Genomic DNA, 19,687 nt, shown 5'->3' with positions numbered 1-19,687 from the left:
TTTTTATAAATAAATGAGTGTGCAAAATCAATTTTAAACATCAAACGAAGCCCACATAAAGCAAATGCATACATGTACACTGGAAAAACTACCCTTGCAAACACACTGTTGGCAATCTTATTATGCATGATACTTAACATTTGATTGAACCAAATATATGTAACCATATCCATGCTTATAACATATTCGATATGTGTAAAATCTCACTTCCCGATGTTTTGTTTAAAAAGTATGCGCAGAAAAAATGATTATATGTTTTTGTAGAGAAATGCGATAATGTTATAAATCTGAGACAATGATTGCCAATGAGGGTCGGTCGGGCAATCTGAACCAAAACAATTTTGTGTAGTGTACACACAATGATTACCGGCGCAATAACTCTGCGCAAACAAAACTAAACCGACCATTTAATGTTTTTATTTCGCACTTATAATTGCAGACATTAGCATGCAAACTGAAATTATTATATTTTATTTTTAGGAGGTTTGACTCCGCATCTTTGGGTTCAGTCTAATTTCGACTCGAGCGAGGATAAAAGTCGGAGTCACCATTACTTGGCAGTGTACCTGGATCTGCATGCGAGGCAATTATGGAATCAGATACATTGTTCGCGGCTGCAAGCGGAGAAAGGACGGAGTCATTTCTGCATGTGGACGAAGATCCGATGTTACCTTTATTTTGATCGCAAATTTGAGTGTAAGGTGTGTGGAAAACTACATTCTTGAAAACACAATTACAAGAAGACGAACGTTCCCACTTGGGTGCATGTTATAACTGCGAACAATGAGGCAAAGTGTTAATCACTAAAGTAGGATGCAATCGTCACGTGAAAACACATTTAGGAGCGTTTACTTACTATAGTGGAGTGTGTGCAAAAGGATTTAATTATAAAACTGATTAAAATGACGATAATAAAACTCATATGACATAATGTAAAACAATCACCGTACAATTTGCTCAGATTCATTCAAAAGTCGATGCAGCCATACCGGCGTATGTGGCGAAGAGGCAAGTTTCAATTGTGAAACATGTGGTAAAACTTTTTAAAGCAAAGCGAAACTTAGCAGAGTTTCCTTAAACACAAAGAATGTGACAAGGTTTAGCAATGTATAGTTTGTGAAAAACACCTTCAATAACCACAGTTCACTGTATCGCCACAGAAAAAAGGCCTCTATTAAATAAAGTGAAAGGTACAACAAAGGTATTGCGCCTCTTTAACCACTGAATTTAAGTGTTCAGTGACACTACATTATAGTTTAAGATGTTGATATTGTTTATTGCGATCTAATTATGTATATTTATAATTATGATATTTTGGGAAACACATTTTGGGACCACCAATTTGCAGCTAAACGATAGTAGTATATATCTCTAGTAATTGAAACAACTTGCGTTGTATAAGCACTTAAACATATTTATGTTTTATTTTTTATGTTGTTAATGCCAAATTCGTGCAATGTATACTTAACATGATTTCTTTTCAAACGGAACGTTTTATGCACCCCCTGTATCTAATTAAAATATGTAGATCTTGTTTATTGATATAATTTGATGTTGAGATGGTATGATTACATAAATGCTATTAACTGTCGTTGGAGTAGGCTTAATAAGGTAATGTGCCTTGTTAATTTTTTGTTCTGTTTAAAGGTGTTTATCTACTCCCGTAATGGTCTGATGTTCGATTGTGTTGAATAAAAATTAAACGTTATTTGTTTTGTTAAAACGTATTTATTGAAATGTAATTTACTTTTGTATTATCTGCTTTTTTTTATTCCCGGCCAATACCGGAGGGATATTGTTGTTGGTGTTGTCCGTCCATTCGTCCGGAGATGTTTGTGAATAACTGTTGCAATGACATTTTAAGAAATATACAATAAATGTGTAGCATCATACTTCGGCGGTGCACGCTTAAATGAATTTGCATTATCGTTTTTCGGTGGGTTTTATACAAGTTTTGCTAGGAGGACTTGGACATGTAAGAGCTATAGGCCTTTAATTGATTGAACTTTAGTGATTTTTTTTCAGTTTTTTTGCCATATTATTACCATAGGCCTATGGTGTAAACGCGCGTTTTCGTCTGCTTTAAACTTGTAGGTAAATAACAATTTTTGCACAATCAATAATATTCGGCGGAGGATGTTTCTTTCTAGCATTTGTTTGATGATCATACTTTTCAGAAAATGAATTGCTGCATAAGATACTGCTATGGGGCGTAAGATGTGTTGCCATATGCTTAACAAATAACTTGCATAACTTCATTACATCATCAACCAGATTTTATAACTAGTATATAATTATTAATATAACAGTTATCGTTATTGCTTGATACAGTACAACATACTAATGGATTGATTTATGAACAAAGAAGTGTACACAGTTAACAGTTAAAAAGGACATATCGACGAAATATATACTCTACGAAGGCATGCATTACATAACAAAATATTCTATTTTTGCGAATTTATATTACTAGAAATAATACTATTTTGGATGTAATCTTAAAGAAAAAAGTAAATATCACGTTTGCCTCAATGCTTAAATACTTGTTTTCAAAGAATCTTTAATAAGAGGTTTGCGTTTTAAGCGATCATTTAGTAAATACTTAAAATGCATTGAATAATTCATGAAATTAAATATTGTATTGCCGTCGGTACGCCCTTTAAAATTTGGTACATACATAGACATATATAGATAAGAAAAACATTTTTTTTCCCAAAATATTCAATGTTAAGTTCCACAAATTGCTCAAGTACAGTTCATTGTATCGTCAAGATCCTGTAGTTCAATACCAAGTCTTCTGGAAGGCAAAACTTTAGTTTCGTCGCACTTGAAGTGTAAGCGCACGGGGTGACACCCTCTCGACACGCCAGAGAGCTTTGGTACATCTGATCTTTTCGATTTCCTCTGCTTTTTCGCGTCGTCTTTCTGACAAATCAAATGAATTTTCTCTACCCAGTGCGAATCCGTTGCAGTAGATGTCTGAGATGGCTCACGTCGCTTTAGTTGATGAAGCCATACATAAATACTTAGACCGTCTTTTACGTGATCGTGATCTGAAGAAAAAAAAAATTTATTTATTTATATTTATACAGTTATATATAAGTAACTTTGCAATAGTAACTTAAATCGCGTACTTGAATATTTATAAATTAAACAATAATTTTTAATTCAGCTGAGAATTATGACAGTTTACGTGAATAAACAAGCTGCAGTTAGTGAATCGAATCCGAGAGGTTGCCTGTGCGCTGAAATCCCATAAAAGAGAGGGATACCTGTGCTTCAGGTAAACCAAAAATGACGATTTTCTGAACATTTAACATACGTTCCAGTTATAAATATGAGTTTTAAATATTCCTTAGTAATAACGGATTTGCCTCTGATATACATTTAAGGCCTATGTGTATTGTAGCGAATGGAAAGTCATATTAACAACACAACGATGCGATAGTCAACAGTGCAACGTGAAACTATGTGGCTTATATCTAAACTTCAGTAAACGTAAAATTAAAACGAAGTACATACAAACATAAGTCAATTATTGTAATGTTCCGCGCAATACTTACTTTTAACGTAAAGCGTTTTCTCCAAGGTCAAACACACTGTTTTGGTGACCACTCTCCATCACAGAATCATGTTTTTATCCGAGAATGACCGGTACCGCATCCGAGAGGGGTACCGATATAGCGTTTTCATCCGAGAGGGGGACCGATATTGTTATACGCCGTGTTATTTAAGCAATTGTTATTGTCCCTGTGCATTTCATGTTCCATTTTACATGCGAGCTTCTTGCCTATAAAGTTTTATGTGGTACCTCTTATAGTGTCCGAGTTATAGTCAGAAAAAGGAGGCATACACCATTCATACAGAGAAATTACTCTAAACATATTAAGGCAAGAGTTGTTATTCTTAGGCATAACTCTGTACCACAATTAGAGCTTCCAGACAAATGAGTTTCAAGTTAAAAATTCCAATGAGTTTTAGGATATAGGAAACCAATATTTTAGCAGGAATAATAACAAAGGACCATTAAGTTTGTAATTATACAAACAAGAGGTATCGTTCTTACACACTCATCATTTCCTCAGTTATTTATATGTGATGTTATATATGTTTCCAAAATATACTCGGATTAGGAGTAAGCATACTAATAAACAAAGGTCATTTTCTCCGACGATATGGAAGCATTAGTCGTGGCTCTTGTGCTCTTTAATTTCCTCAATGAACTTTACCAACTCATGAAGTTTAAATTGAGGCCTCTTTTCCCCAGAAAAAATAACAACAAAGGCCAAAGCCTTCCAAAATTTTAAAGTATGAGTTATGGTTTTTGTGCAATGCACTGCATGTCCATGAGATATATCTGCGTATGAAGTTTTTAGTTTATACCTGTAATAGTGGTCAAAATATGACTTACAACAATTATGTTAAAGTATAACCATAGAGCAAAAACTCTGAAAATATAGGGGCAATATTTATGGCCCTTTTGCCATGAATTTACTCTCAAAAAGATGTACTTATGACGTTTGAAGTTGTTATTATTCAAATGGTTGAGATGTTCCACGGAAAAAGAAACTTAGCAAAGGACAACAATCCTAAAAATACGAAGGAACGAGTTATTACTGATGCGGCCTACAAGTCCTCTAAAAAATAAATTCTTTTGAAGTATTATGTTGTTACCTCGGACTGTTCACAGGATATTCAGGTGGTAATATATCTTCAATTTTGGAAACATATTGTATTATACGCAAACACAATGTGTTGTTGTAGTCAGCAAAAATTGTTGTTTATGAACGTTAATAAAATATTGGTTTATTAAAGTATTTTTTTCACTCTATTAATACTAAGTACTCAGTAAATTTTCAGTAAATTATAATTTTAATATTGAAGTATTAAAGATCCTCTGTGATAACCATAACAAACCTCAAGAACGCCGGGGGTAGGAATTGATTTCGAACTGCCTAGGTCGGAAGCCCGTGTACAAACCAGACACATTTATATAACTTATTAAAGTATATACTCACTTTCCTTTGGTAGGTTACCACCATGGAGAAGAAAAAGAGTCGCGACAAAGAAATGTGTTTATTGCGGGAGTTCTAGTGGGGGTTGGCCTGGCCTCGTGCTTCCTGATCATGGTGGCTGTCACTTACTGCTTCATGCGCGAAAATTCGAACCGCCGCTCCAACAGTAAAGCGATTCCTAAACGTAAGATATCCAAAGACTGCTTCTTTTGTATTAAATGTAATATCGACTTTTCTTAAAAGTCATAAATTATTGAAATTTCGTATAAAGAATATTTTATTTAAAAACTTTTTTTTCATAATTTGTAGTAACTTAATTTAACTAAAAATCGCCGATTACTGATTTGTTAAGCTTATTTCATGACTTTCTGATATTTGTTTCACAAATAAGCAAAGAAAACATATTTTGTCTTAACACATAAGACATGATACAATTGAATAACTTGTTGATTAAAAGAAAATTATCTGTATCACACTGGCTGCGAAATAAATGTTCTAATTCTTACTTAACTTTTACTAGTTACATAGATGCACATTGTTTTCTGTTTATTTTGTCATAGTTCATCTTAATAATTTGTCTCATATAACTATCGTTTCTTAAATCGTTCCGTTTATTTTCTTCCACGTTTTGCTACTGTTTTCTGTTTATGTATTTTGCTGTCTATACTAATAACCATAAATATTATTTAAACTAATTAAGAACTACATGTATATACTCCAACTGAAATATCTCATCCTGTATAAGTTTGACCTTAACTATTCTTAGAACTAAAATTTATGTGTACAATAAGCAGTTACAATATCATACCAAAACATCAGGCATCATCATCCCTATAGATACGAGTAGATTTCCTACAGAGCTTGTTAGGATGTGTAGTGTCAAAAGTAGCTTATTACCATTTATTTTTACCGAACATGTATTATATGTTAACTGGAATTGAGTTCAACACCATTATCTGTACCTTAAAGGTCAATGCCACAAGTATAATTTTGTATTATAATATTGATAGGTGTACGACAATATTCGTTTGATTACTCCACTTTAAAAAGACTGCCACTCATTTCTTTACCCATTTTTACTACCAAAAGCTTTTTGTTTGATTTTATTTGCATGGAAATTCATACCCACACTATTTGGTTTCAAATGTTTCTACCATTTTGCACCGTATGACCAAGATTTCCAAAATACTGTTCAAAGTAACCGTCCAACCAAATTACAATGTTAATTCCATAATTTCATTTCGTGTAATTTCTAGTGGCTCCTTAAAGCTATGTCATTGAGTTTTATTAAATCGTTTGCCATGCGTCTTCTTTCGGTCGCATATTACACTTGAATTAAACTGCTATGTATAACTCCGTTTTGTAATTTTACTCATTTTTGGCGCATAGCAGCAATATCATGTTTTCCTAAAACTGCGGTATTTTTTACGGAAAACGGCAATTTTATATCTAGTTAAAGCTCAATCGTGTAATTTCTTGTTGGCAGTTGGTGACACCAAGTGACAATGTATATGCTTTTAATATCCTGTTCTTTTTTAGTGCGACGTTCATGTCTGTTTATAACAAAATCTTGTATTTTTAATCAGCTCGTTTCACGCGTATTAATAAGTTAAAGTCTTTCCTAGTTGGCGCCATGTGGCGATTTTATCACCGGTTACATTTCTTTTAAGCTGACGGTAAGCAGAAATTTACGCCAGGGCAACAACCCGTAGAAGTCGAGATGGGCGTCGCTTACAAGGCCACAGGTAGGTCATATGTATGCAGGGTTTACCCGCAGCCCAGACCAGGCAATGTACCACCCGCCTCATCAAGTTATGATAAATATGACATTTAATGTGATACGCATATAAATACTACATTCTGTTTGTGTGTTTCAGTTTGTTTTATTGAAGAAAGTTATATAAATAAAGGATAGCAATATTTCTAATCAGAATCGCAGATCACTTTTCGGCAGGTTATCTACGAAGCCATGGCTTCAACTACGATTTATTATATTATATCTTACATGATTAAAATGGATTGCATAAATGCATTGCATTCGCAAATGGTAAGCAATTAATCATTCAATAAAAGTTTCTTACAAACTTTTTTCTGAACCCTATTGATTATTTTAATGCGTGGTCTTTTTAGTATTTACATACATATACATTTACTAAGTGAATAATAACATGAGCTGTTATTTTATTGGCATGCATATATCAAAACTGTAACCACATATAAAGCTACTGGTACTAATAATGAGGTTTATAACACTCGCTGTGGCTTGGGGTTCATAACAAAGGAAATTTCCGTCTGCATGTATGTATAACTGTGTTATGTTTTGCTGGTTGTATTTAGATCCAGACAAAGTTGCAGCTAAACCTCTGTTGTCGGACAAGGTCGGAGAGGCCGCCAATAAAGGTGCTTACACGACTAACATTTCTAGCAATTATATTGTACCGTAGACCCTTCAAAACTGGAGCCTGTTGTAATATATTGTTCCTTTAATACTGAAAGTGTTAACACATGTAATAAATATTTGGTACCGTTACCTTTGCAAAACGTGAGCATTTAAAAATAGTTTGTATCGTACACTTTTAAAATATGAATACATTTTTGTCGAGCAATGTTGCGGTCAGCTCGATATAGATGTCACAGAAGGCCCAATGGTTTTTTTTTTTTAAATATCGTTATAAGGTCCTTTTATTGTTATATGTTTGAGAGTGCCTCAGTCCGTCCGATCTCTGCCGCCCAATATCTTCATGCCTTTTTATCCCCACGCTTTTTAAAAAGCGTGGGGATATTGTGGTTATCTCCGGCGTCTGTCCGTCTGTCTCTCCGTCCGTCCTGGCCACTATCTCCTCCTACACTATAATCACTAGAACCTACCTTGAAACTTACACACATGGTATCTATGAGCATATGTGCGACCCTGCACTATTTGAAATTTCGATCTGACCCCTGGGTCAAAAGCTATGGGGGTTGGTGTGGGGCCGGGTCAGAGATTTTCCTGCGATCGCGATTCGAAAAAGGCTCATGACTACTGTGTCCCTTCAGATATTGATTTCATATTTGGTATTCATGTGTATCTAGACAACACCTTTCCATGCGCATACAAATGTTTTTACCCCTGTGACCTTGACTTTGAACTTCGGGTCAGTTTTAAGGTTTCGAAATCTGCGACCGCGATTCGAAAAAGGCTCATAACTAATGTGCCCCTTCATATATTGCTTACATATTTGGTATGCATGTGTATCTGGACGTATCTGGACAAGACCTTTCAATTCGCATAAAAAAATTACCCGTGTGACCTTGACCTTGAACTCGGGTCAGTTTTCAGGTTTTGAAATCTGCGACCGCGATTCGAAAAAGGCTCATAACTACTGTGTCCCTTCAGATATTGCTTTCATATTTGGTATGAATTTGTATCTGGACAACACCTTTCCATGCGCATACAGAAAAAATCCCCTGTGACCTTGAACTTTAACTTGGGGTCAGTTTTCAGGTTTCGAAATCTGCGACCGAGATTCGAAAAAGGCTCATATTTACTGTGTCCCTTCAGATATTGCTTTCATATTTGGTATGCATGTGTATCTGGACAACACCTTTCCATGCGTATACAATTTTTTACCCCTGTGACTTTGACCTTGAACTTGAGGTCAGCGTTCAGGTTTCGAAATCTGCGACTGCGATTCGAAAAAGGCTCATACCTGCTGTGTCCCTTCAGATATTGCTTCATATTTGGTATGCATGTGTTTCTTGACAAGACTTTTCCATGCGCATGAAATATTTCACCACTGTGACCTTGACCTTGAACTTAGGGTCCGCGTTTAGATTTTGAAATCTATTATGTGGTTATCTCCGCCGTCTGTCCGTCCGTCCTGGCCACTATCTCCTCCTACACTAATAGCACAAGAACCTTGAAACTTACACACATGGTAGCTATGAGCATACCGTATGTGCCACATTGCACTATTTTGAATTTTGATCTGACCCTTGGGTCAAAAGTTTTGGATTTGGGGTGGGACCGGGTCAGAGATTTTCACTTAATTTTTTTAGGTAATTTTACATTAACTTCTTCATTTCTACACCCATTTACTTCAAATTTATACTGAACATCTCTTATGATAATACGGTCAGGCCCCATTACCAAACCTGGGGCGCCCCTGGGTCAAACATGCGGCGTGTGGATACGCGTCGGCCTCTGCCGCGCCATTTTAGTCCAATAAACTTATTTGTATGTCCCACCTTGTTTCGGACTAATTGCAACAAAGTTGTTCTTGGTCTTTTCATAAACTATTATATATGACGTAACTCTGAAAAAAAGTTGCACTCCAACAAATAAGGCAATTTTGAGATAATTCGTTCAATTTATTGACACTTAAGAAATAATGAAATATCCGTGCGTATTTTGAGTTTGTCTTACATCATGAATTATAATGAATTAATTTGCAATAGATTTTAATAGTTTTCGAGCAAAAATAAGAATAAACATTTGATTTAAAACAAATTTTGAACTTTCAATGCATTACAGTGGTTAAGATCGTACATGTTGATAAGGTAAATTACCACACCCACTTTAACTTGCGTACAAAAACACATTAAAAACAACATAAGTATTTATCCATATGCTTAGTGCATTTTAACACGTGTTGCATATAAACATTAAACTTAATATTATTAATGTTCATATGTACCTAAATAACTAATATGTACAAGTATTTTAATTTAAATGTCCATCTTCTTCAATTTCGTCAGCAGACTCAATATTGCTGGAGTTCGTGCAACTAGTGCCTCGGCAGGATCCACACCCCGGGGAACAATCCAGACCGTGTTTTCGACACGAACAACGTTTATTATCACAGTTAGTTTTGCAGTTGCATCTAATGATGTTCAATAGACTTTCAGGTGCAGCAGGTCGGTTAGTTTTCACTGGCGTATACCTCTGGCTCTTAAGTCCCAACCACAATCTTCTGGGCTGATGTTTTTATTACCAATCCATATTTGCGACTGAATATACACACGATGGCTATGATATGCTGCTGCTGCCGATGTCGGCGGAAGTGTGTGAACTTGAACGCAAGATGTACTCGACAAAACTTTTGTTGTGAACTTCTGATACCTTAGTAAATCGAGATGTTGATCCGTGTTTCCATCAAAAAGAATTATCAGAGCTTTTTCACCGTTCTGTTCAACTTCTGCTTTTTATATGCTGGCCATGAAGAATTGACCCACCTCTTGTAGTTTTAGATTTTTGCGGAGCATTTTAAGAGCCGAGGATTTGCCGACTCCATATACGCGGGAAGTAATGTCACATCCGGTCAGAGCATGAAGAAATGGCAGCAGATTGCATAATGGCCTAGACAATAATTTCTGCAATTTATGTTTATCCCAAAGTTTGCTTGTGTTTGATTTGGACTGTGTTGTATCTGACATCAAGACAATTTTATGAGATTCTTCTATTGTATGGTAACACAGAAGCACTAAAAGATCAGTGTCTTCTCCTATTACAAAGGTTGGAGAGGTTTTAGCAATGTGTATGGCTGTTTGAACTATAAGTACATCAGCGTCACTTTCTGCATGCTTCACATGTATTCCTCTTTCACCAAGGTAAGTTCGCAATAAGTTTATGAAGTTTTGTTTGTTTTCAATATTTTTCAGAAACGATTCTTTTTTTATCGAAACGGTGTATTGCTCGTGAATCTCACCGGTGTACCTACTATTCCAAGATTACGGCGAACATGTGTTATATCCTTGGTGGATGGTCCACTGGTATAGCCATCAAATACAACTGTTGTGTTTGAATACTTTTGAGCCAAATATTGGTAATTTTGTTCAAATATGGTTTCAAAGGTTCCATCGTTCTTCCATGGTATTTTATGTATCAACGATCCGCCATCGATGACATTGGAAGACGAATCTTCTTGAAATTTTTGGACAGCGACACAGTCTCCAAGTTTTCACATTGCCTCAGCGAGTTGACTTTTTTGTGCCACTCTAAGTAATCCCGTGTTGTCAAATAAAGAAGATGGGTTAGAGCTCAATTCATACTTAAAGATAGTGGCGATGTCTTCGTTAACTCTATCTGCAACTGGCATAAGCCTTTGGAAAAGTAGTTGAGGGTCGATGCTGACAGTTCCGTCATCAATCTTCATGCAATTATTGTCACTTAATGTGACTTATTTGTCCTTTTTTTCTAAAAACGTATTCATCTATGGACTTTCTAACCATATTCTGAATGACTTTATCTCCTATTTCAAGAGCCGAGTCAACATTAACACATTTATCAGATGTGACACCAGTGTCAATGTTTCGGAGAGATTTATCACTTTCGTCAAATGGAGATCTTTGTCGCAAAAAGCGCAATACTTGCATCGTATCATGGCTATCACGACTTGTACGAGAATTCGAGGCATCCCGATGTTGCTCACTGGTAGTTCGACCCGGGTGTTGTACACGCGATTATTCCCATTGCGTGAAAGGTTCCATGACCATCAAGGACATTATGGTCAACATTGTCTGCAACGAACTGAAGGAATGTCCCCGGGAAATATGATGGAATAGTTGTGTTCATTGTTGCTGCTGCATTCGTTTCAAATCGTTGAACTTCAAAATATGACGCACAAAACCCCATATGGTTAAGTAAATCCACTAAATACCTATTACCAAAGTGATGATGTAGCTGAACTGCAAGGCCTATCTGTAATGGCGCCAATATACCCCTTGGTCTACATGCCTGTATAACGGCTTGTTCAATCGACGCTAACTTTACATCTACGTCATTCCCACAAAGTAATATTGAAAGCAAAATATGTAAACTGTTGGGTAAGAACGCTTTGTTTTCGGCTTTAGACGATACTTTGCAGTACGGTGGGTAAAATTTCTTGTTGGTTTCCGATGGCATTGAATTGATGTCAGCCTTGATTACCTTCGCCGCTGCACTAATTATTATGTACATTTGTTCCTCTTCCGAAAGCCCTTGTGTGTTTTTTGAAAAGTCATGAATAATTTCCGATGCTTTTCGTTTCATTAAGAACTTTGGTTTCAGTATTCCCGAAAGTAGTTATTGCTACAGAATCTCCAAAATGGTCGATTATCTTTTTCTTCATATGTTTGTGTGAGAAAGCACGGTCCCCACATGTTTCCTCCATTACATGGATAAGTTCAGTCATTGTCAATACACATCCCTCATTTTCCTCTATGTAAGCAACAACATTTTTGAATGCTTCTGTTGTGTCTGCTGATTCAGGTCTACCGGGACTTTTCCTCGGCGTTTTTACAAGGAATGATATTGAGGTCAAACTCCTTCGGAATCTGACGATTTGTCCTGAAGTTTACACTGCATGATTGGTGATATAAGGCATCAGCCGCTGGAAGATCGATTATGCTTGCAATTCTGCCGGATACATCTTGCGCCCACTGGTCATTTCGTTGCAAACAAACACGCTAAATTGACTACTGGAATTCAAGAATTCTGATCGAAAAAACATCATATCCACGTTTTCTGTGGTTAAACATTGCATCTTGAGAACAAAATATGCACTTTTGTTTGAAGTCAAATACGCCCAAAGACCTACGCACTTTGACGAACTTCCGTTATTGTTCCGGTCAGAAATATTTGTAGTGTTTCTTTTGGGTATGAAGTCTCTTCTGCATTCAATATGAACTTCTTGTCCTGTTATTACATGAATATTTAACTGTCGCTCAGCACTGGCTTTGTTTATTGACTCGCTTCCTTTCTCACGCAGCTTTACAGTAGGAAGGTGTGTGAGAGGTTTGTTGCAGAGTACACAGTCGTCCATCTGAAATAAATAAATTGCAAATTAATAAGAGTCATTCTATTCCATAAGAGGTGCACAATGTTAATGCATATTACTTCACGTATGATAAAATGGGTTATACGTCTTGTATTGAGTATAAGGGTCAGAGTATATTATTTATAAATATTTTAAGCACCGACTTAGTAAAAAACTTTATTTTCATGTTTAATTTTGTGTATATATTCGATCTGGGTATGATAAATTTACTGATGAACGCAATAATATGTCATAAGAATAACTGTAATAAAATTATTAATAAATATACATAATGCTTTAAATGCTTTTATATTTAATGTTAAATATTTTGAATGAAAAACAAAACTTAAAGAATGAACCATCTCTATATCTTAGTAAATAATATTATATTTGTGACACAAATGGTCTTCCGTAGTTTTTAAAAATGATCGAATAGGAGCGTCCTACTAACTGCGTTTTAATATTGAAAATAATTGTTTCAATATTTAAAATAATTGTATCAGCATTCTATAAACCTCAATTGTTGAAACTAAAAGAACTCATAATGGTTAACTACAAATCTAGTATTTATATAAAGTATTTTTATGTTTTTGAAGGACCTTCCATGTGACCTCCACGGACTTTCATTTTCTTAGAAAACAATGCATACATATAAAGTTCTTACAAAGATACTATCACAGTAACTTACTGACATTAAATTAACATCATAAAACAAGCATAAGTGTTACCTACCATGCTAAATGTGGCGAAAAATTCACTGTTTACATGTCGATGATGAAGTTTTGAAAGCGTTCCGCCATTAAAATTGTGACGAATTATGACGTCACAGGACCATCTACTGAAGAGCGTTAACTATGGTGAACTGTACATAATTTTTAACTAACAATGGCATCATTTGGTGATAACTTTTTAAGTCGGTATTTTAGAAGATATCTAGACAATATACTATCATATTCTGTAAAGATAAACTTTGTTGCAAAATGTCTGAGTATATATTTTCAATTGATCAGGCTATTTCTAGTTATAAAATGACTTGCAATAAATGGTCACCATTTGGATATTGCGCATCGCGCTTTAAACCTGTGTCGCTAGCTCAACGGGTTTAATCACATAAATTTAACGGTCACAGGTTAAATCTGAGACTAAAAATGTAATATTTTGTAACGTGTATTCCTCAAAATTAAAGCACGTGTTTTCATTTGTAAATTGTTTGTATCTTAAACTCCTTAAAACTGAGCGTACAACAAATTGTGTGTAGTGAACGTGTTGAAAAATTAAATCTTCTCAATGTCTTGAACTTTAATTTGTGTTGTTATTACAACTTGTATTTACAATCATTGTTGTTCTTATTAAGTAATATGTCATACAGTTTTAATACATGGCTCCAGTTGTTGAACGGTTTTTTATGTATACAACATTTTAAAAGAAAGTTAACTAATAATAATAATAATAATAATACTTATATTACTACTACTACTAATAATAATAAAATATTTGCCCCCTGTAGAAAGGTGAGTGGTATACTGGAATCACTACGGTGTCCGTCTTTCTATAAATATACACAATTCCTACTCTTGTCAATGGTCAACATTCATAATTGCATTCATTGTTATGGTATGTAGTTGTTCGATCAAAAAAGTAACATTTTTAGCAAGCTAGAATTCAAAACAATGACTATAACTTATAAAGACTGCAGTAGCAAAAGAACTTTAACAAATTACTTTCTAAACCACAATGACCGGATGCGATGTATTTTGTATATACAATCGTACATTTGCCATCTACCAAGTTGTAGCACATACGGTTACTTACACTTACAGTGAAACCTTCGCCGCACCCGAATGTGAGAAAATGCTTATTATACAATTTCAAAACTGAACTGATCTCGGCTATTCATTGTTTATATAATTTAATGAACACAATATTTTTCAAGGTTTCTTATATCACAAGCATTTTGATCCAGAAGTGTGCTATTTATAACGTATCATCGTGTAGTAGTCATCTGCTAAGTTTGTCTAAACCATGCCCCTGCGGTCAATCTGGCCACAACTGGGCGAAATGGATTGTATAGACTTATGAAGCAAAGCAAAAAACCTTTCGACTGAGATCAGAAGGCCCAGTGGTTTATTTTTATATATTTATAATATCGTTTCGAGGTCCTATTACTGTTATTATCATGCCATCGGTATCAAAATTGGCAATACACCGAGGGTCACGTGATTTATATACACGCATACACGTCAAAGAGGTGTACTATTGATTATATAGTGATGTATATTTTTATAATCATTACATTGGGGTCGAAACCAGGCACGATTTTATGATCATATTGTTAGTTTATTAGCAAAACACAGCACAACATTTTCTATGAATCTACAAGGCGCAGATGTTTTATTTTGTATATCTAAAATCTAAGTCTGGTCCTCAGCTTACGTTAAGCAAATAAATAAAATGCGGTCAAAATTGGACACTCTCGGGTATTAGAGGTAAAGAACTTTGAACAACTTTAATAAAACAATGACCAGAGCTTTTCTTCAGAAATGTTCACGCCCAAAGATAAATATTTTTGTTATAACTTATTACGCATTACGACATGCGGTCTCGGGGAAGTTTTCGTCCCAATTATGTCAAGCTAATATTATCCATGCCCTGATGTATAACATTGTATAATCGAGTATTATTTAAATTGAGTTTGCATGTGTTTTATTAATACATAACACATAAAAATAATAGGTAATACTTTCAGACGAAATGTGATTTTAAATGTCTCATTTTAAAGCATAGAACTGTATATTGATTGTAAAATATTATAAGATAGCCCATGTATGGACAACATCATCGATTTATTTTATTTAGCCGTACTGCTTTAGATTGAATATATGTGTTTCTTTTTCTTTCAAAATATTATGGTAAGCTTTATAACACGAATGTGGGCCAATTCAATACATACAGGAACAACACAAACTAGAATGTAACGCGCTGTATCTGTGCTAAACGTGTTGTGTTCTTGTCGCCCACACACAATTCATTTAAGTTATGCAAATTTAAGAGCATTTATGGTAACGTAGGTCTTTCTTATTACTTGCTTTCCAATAATCTATGTTACTGCATTTTAATTATGGTTTAATATGCATTAAACATGAATAACTGTTGTGCACTGTTCTTCTTATTTTCAGAATAAGCAAGGTAAGTGGTTTGCAAATATAACTGCAAGTCATATATAGTTGCTTACGCATGTATAATGGAAATAATTATTTTTTATTCTTGGTATGTATCCATAGAGTGGGCTGTTCGGTTTCAATGATATTTGTTCAACACGACCAGTTATAAAGATGGTGTTTTGTAATGAAAGGAAAACGTAAATATTTCACTTAGAATTATGTTCTTCATGTGAATTTAACATGAAACACTTTATATTCATATCAGTGGTGTGACGCTGATATGTCATTACATCAATTTAATAGCAAAAGTCACCCTTCCAAATGCATTAAAGTTAAAGTCAACATGAAACAACCTATGCCATAACGATCTACCAATATACACATATACTAATATGTATTTCAACTGTACGGGTCATTTTGAAAATGAAGAATATGGTCAATATAATATTTATGCAAATATTGTTAACTCTAATCAGAAATGCAGTAGGTGAAATTACGCATATAAACCTAAATACTGTAGTTGGTGAATTGTGTGATTTACCCATAAACAGCCAGCTGAAGGAATATTGGAGACATTTTCCTCCCGTGGACCCAAATGAATAATTGATTTGAGAAAATTGCTCCAAAACATTGGCTACATATCTTTTTGGAGATTAATTAAAAACAAGTTATTAATCAAACCTCTCTTAGGACAGGGTTTACGATGTTTGGCTATTTCATATTCCGAGCATAACCATGGTATATTAATTTTTCAGTCAATGCTTGTTTCATTCCTCTAACAGATAGCCTATCTGTTAGAGGAATGAAACAAGCATTGACTGAAAAATAAATATGCCATGGTTATGCTCGGAATATACCTATCATAGGTAGTGATGTTCTTATAAATATCGCCGGAGAAGGATGCTTATAACATTGTATACAATATTCGCATGCTGGATTGTATATTATTACCTATTATTTAAATACAAGCAAATGAGCATATATGATACATTTGAAAGTTTGTGTACACTTTTGCCTTTATTAATATCGCATGACACAATTCCTTAGAGAGTATATATAAGGAATGTTCTCTCTTGCCAGGTCTATCTAAAGTCAAGGGCAAATCATCTAACCATTTATATGTAAAATATTTGAAATCGCACTGTCTTTGAACATTTATGTTTTAGTAAATACAATTTTTGCGTAGTTTTTTTATGAGAACGCATTTATCTAATTATCTTAAAAAATTGCAATTATGCTGAATACATTGTTTTAGGTTCAATATACGTGGATTTTGAACATCCACGTATCTTGATTTAAAAGAATAGTAAAGATCGAGCCTTCTCTTACATATAACATTCTCACAAAAACCCTATATTAATAGAATGCATAAACATTTTTTTTGTTATTTTGGCGCATGTGTTTTTATTATTGCTTTATTTATTGTATTTTGACAATGAGTTGTATATACTTTTAAAAGTCGTAAATAAACGATCTGTTCTGTTCTGTATAATTCTTAATAAATCAGCTTAGTATAGTGTATACGCTATTGAAGTTGAAAAATAAATAACCAGCAAAGAATCCAATAAATACCAGAATCTATATATAATAGAATATCATGAGTTTGAGCTTGTATTTACTGTTTACGAATTGTGCGCAATATAATCGATGATATTATAAATATATTGTTTTCATTCGAACTTAATTTACATGTCTTGTGTGCATTACGCTTTTTAAAAGATTTCTCTTGTTATCATTGCTCTTCTTTCAATGCCGTTTATTTAAAAAAGGATGATTATTGCGGTTCGTCAGTTTGATGATAGCAATAATAATTCATCATCCTAAATAAAATATTTACCTCTCTACCTTACAGAGCTATTACATGTGTCCCGTTTTGCGGCGTGTGCGATATTTTATTATTTCGATTTACATACCTACCACTACATATGTATATTTTTTACACAAGATACTTAGATGAACATGAGCGCATGTGTTCGGCGTGATCGTCCCAAAACTCGAACTGCATTTTACTAGAATACGGCCCCTTTTAGTACTTCCACAAAAACGTAAGCGTGAAGTAACTACTTATCCCCACATCTAATAAAGATGTAGATATAAAAGTTTACACGTGTACTCATTACCTCTATAATCAGTCACCGATCGAGACTATAACTCTTAGCAGGTTAATGTTTTAGTTCCACAACTCAATCGACCACAATCGGGATCGAACCCTACAACCTTCTGGTTTGTGATCGCTCTACCGCGTTCCCATAAAAATTAGCATGTAAATCATGGTTGGAATCCACGGATACTTATAAATTAACGATTTTCTTCGTGATCGACGGTAGGAGATTTTGTTAGAAAAAGTTCGTATTTATGATTACCTGATGATAGATCTAACAAGTTTTACAATTCTGCACGGCCATTCAACCTAAACAAGAGTCGCGTTATTAAAACAATTCCACGCAGGCGGTGTTTGAAATATTTATCATTTTCTGTACGAATTTGGCATAATGTTCCTTTATCCGCTGTAATGAGCCTAGCTTGATAAACTTTATTCGAGCGGTATTTAAAACAGCAATATATCTTTTCAGGCCGTTAGTTGTCAATATTTATTAAGTTTTGCCAGCCAGTTCCCATGCAGTTTATGTTATAGTGACTTATGCATATATCCAGTGGGTTTCAATAGTGATTGATATACAGTTTTCTAATGCATGCCCATATTTGTTGTTAATTGAAATGTTAACATAAAACATGGTTTACTTTTGTGTTGTTTTTGTAATTTATATTAATGTGTTGTTGTTGTTTTAATTTCAAACAATTGACATTGAATAGCTCAAATTTACAGTTACATTATCATATACTTTTGTGTAACTACTTAACAAGAAAATGAGCATTTAAACATTTTGTTAAAATGGTTTCCATTTTTTTTTGTCAGTCATAAACATGTTAACAGTAATAAAATAATGTAAATTTTTCAGTAAATATGACAGACGAAATTATGAAAGCAGCTTTTGTCGACGACATAACAACCAGAAGAAAAAGCAAATAAAGAGAACATCGAACAGTTTTAATAAATGGCTGACAAAGATGTAGGACAGGAAAAACTTATGTTATGCAGGTCCTTCAAAGACTTCGGATTTTACTGTCTACTTTAGCAATATATATAAAAATATACAAAAGATAAACTATTGATATACAATTATATATTTGTATTAATATTTTTTACATACATGTAATACGGTACCTATTTTGTTCTGATGTCATCTTTCATAATATTTTGATGTATGATTGATCTCTAAAAATGTTTTATACATTTTTATTTAAAAGAATTTAAGAGGACAATGCCAAACATTTTTTAAATGATAGCGAATAAAGATCTATCAATAACCCACGTTTTAACGCAAAAGAAACATCTGAAATTATATTGGAGATAAGATATAACTGTTATTTGTGCTAGGTGCATTGATCATTTATATTTGTTTCTACATTAGATGCATAAGGTATGAAAAAACAAACATTGAGGCTATTGAATAATAAAATTTTGTTTCATATAGTATTTCTTATGTTATCTATGTATGGCTATATCAGCTACTTATATCATCTTGGACGCCTGCCCCTGTGTCTACTTGTCTGATTGTCTGTCTAAACACAAACTGTGTAGACACAAACTTCGACGATTAAGTCGTACGTTTTACAACATACATTATTTAAACTTGCATTTAATGTTCTTTATGATAAAAGTGTGCTCGTGAAA

General features: G+C 34.1%; 1 protein-coding gene across 6 annotated transcripts in view; it reads left to right on the top strand.

Annotated features, from left to right (window-relative positions):
- The window catches only part of LOC127882343 (uncharacterized), a 31,949-nt gene extending 12,262 nt beyond the window's left edge, over positions 1–19,687 (top strand). For 5 of the 6 annotated variants that reach the window (XM_052430921.1, XM_052430922.1, XM_052430924.1 and 2 more), the window contains 3 exons: positions 5,032–5,199; positions 6,686–6,760; positions 7,353–19,687. In XM_052430921.1, coding sequence (XP_052286881.1) covers positions 5,032–5,199; positions 6,686–6,760; positions 7,353–7,459 — 350 coding nt within the window. In that variant the 3' untranslated portion in view covers positions 7,460–19,687. Of the gene's footprint in view, positions 1–480; positions 1,709–5,031; positions 5,200–6,685; positions 6,761–7,352 lie in introns of those variants that run through there. The other variant, XM_052430925.1, reaches the window with a different exon arrangement.

The sequence above is a fragment of the Dreissena polymorpha genome, chromosome 5 (assembly GCF_020536995.1).
Source record: "Dreissena polymorpha isolate Duluth1 chromosome 5, UMN_Dpol_1.0, whole genome shotgun sequence".
Classification (NCBI taxonomy): Eukaryota; Metazoa; Mollusca; class Bivalvia; order Myida; family Dreissenidae; genus Dreissena; species Dreissena polymorpha.
This window is presented reverse-complemented; position numbering and strand designations above follow the sequence as displayed.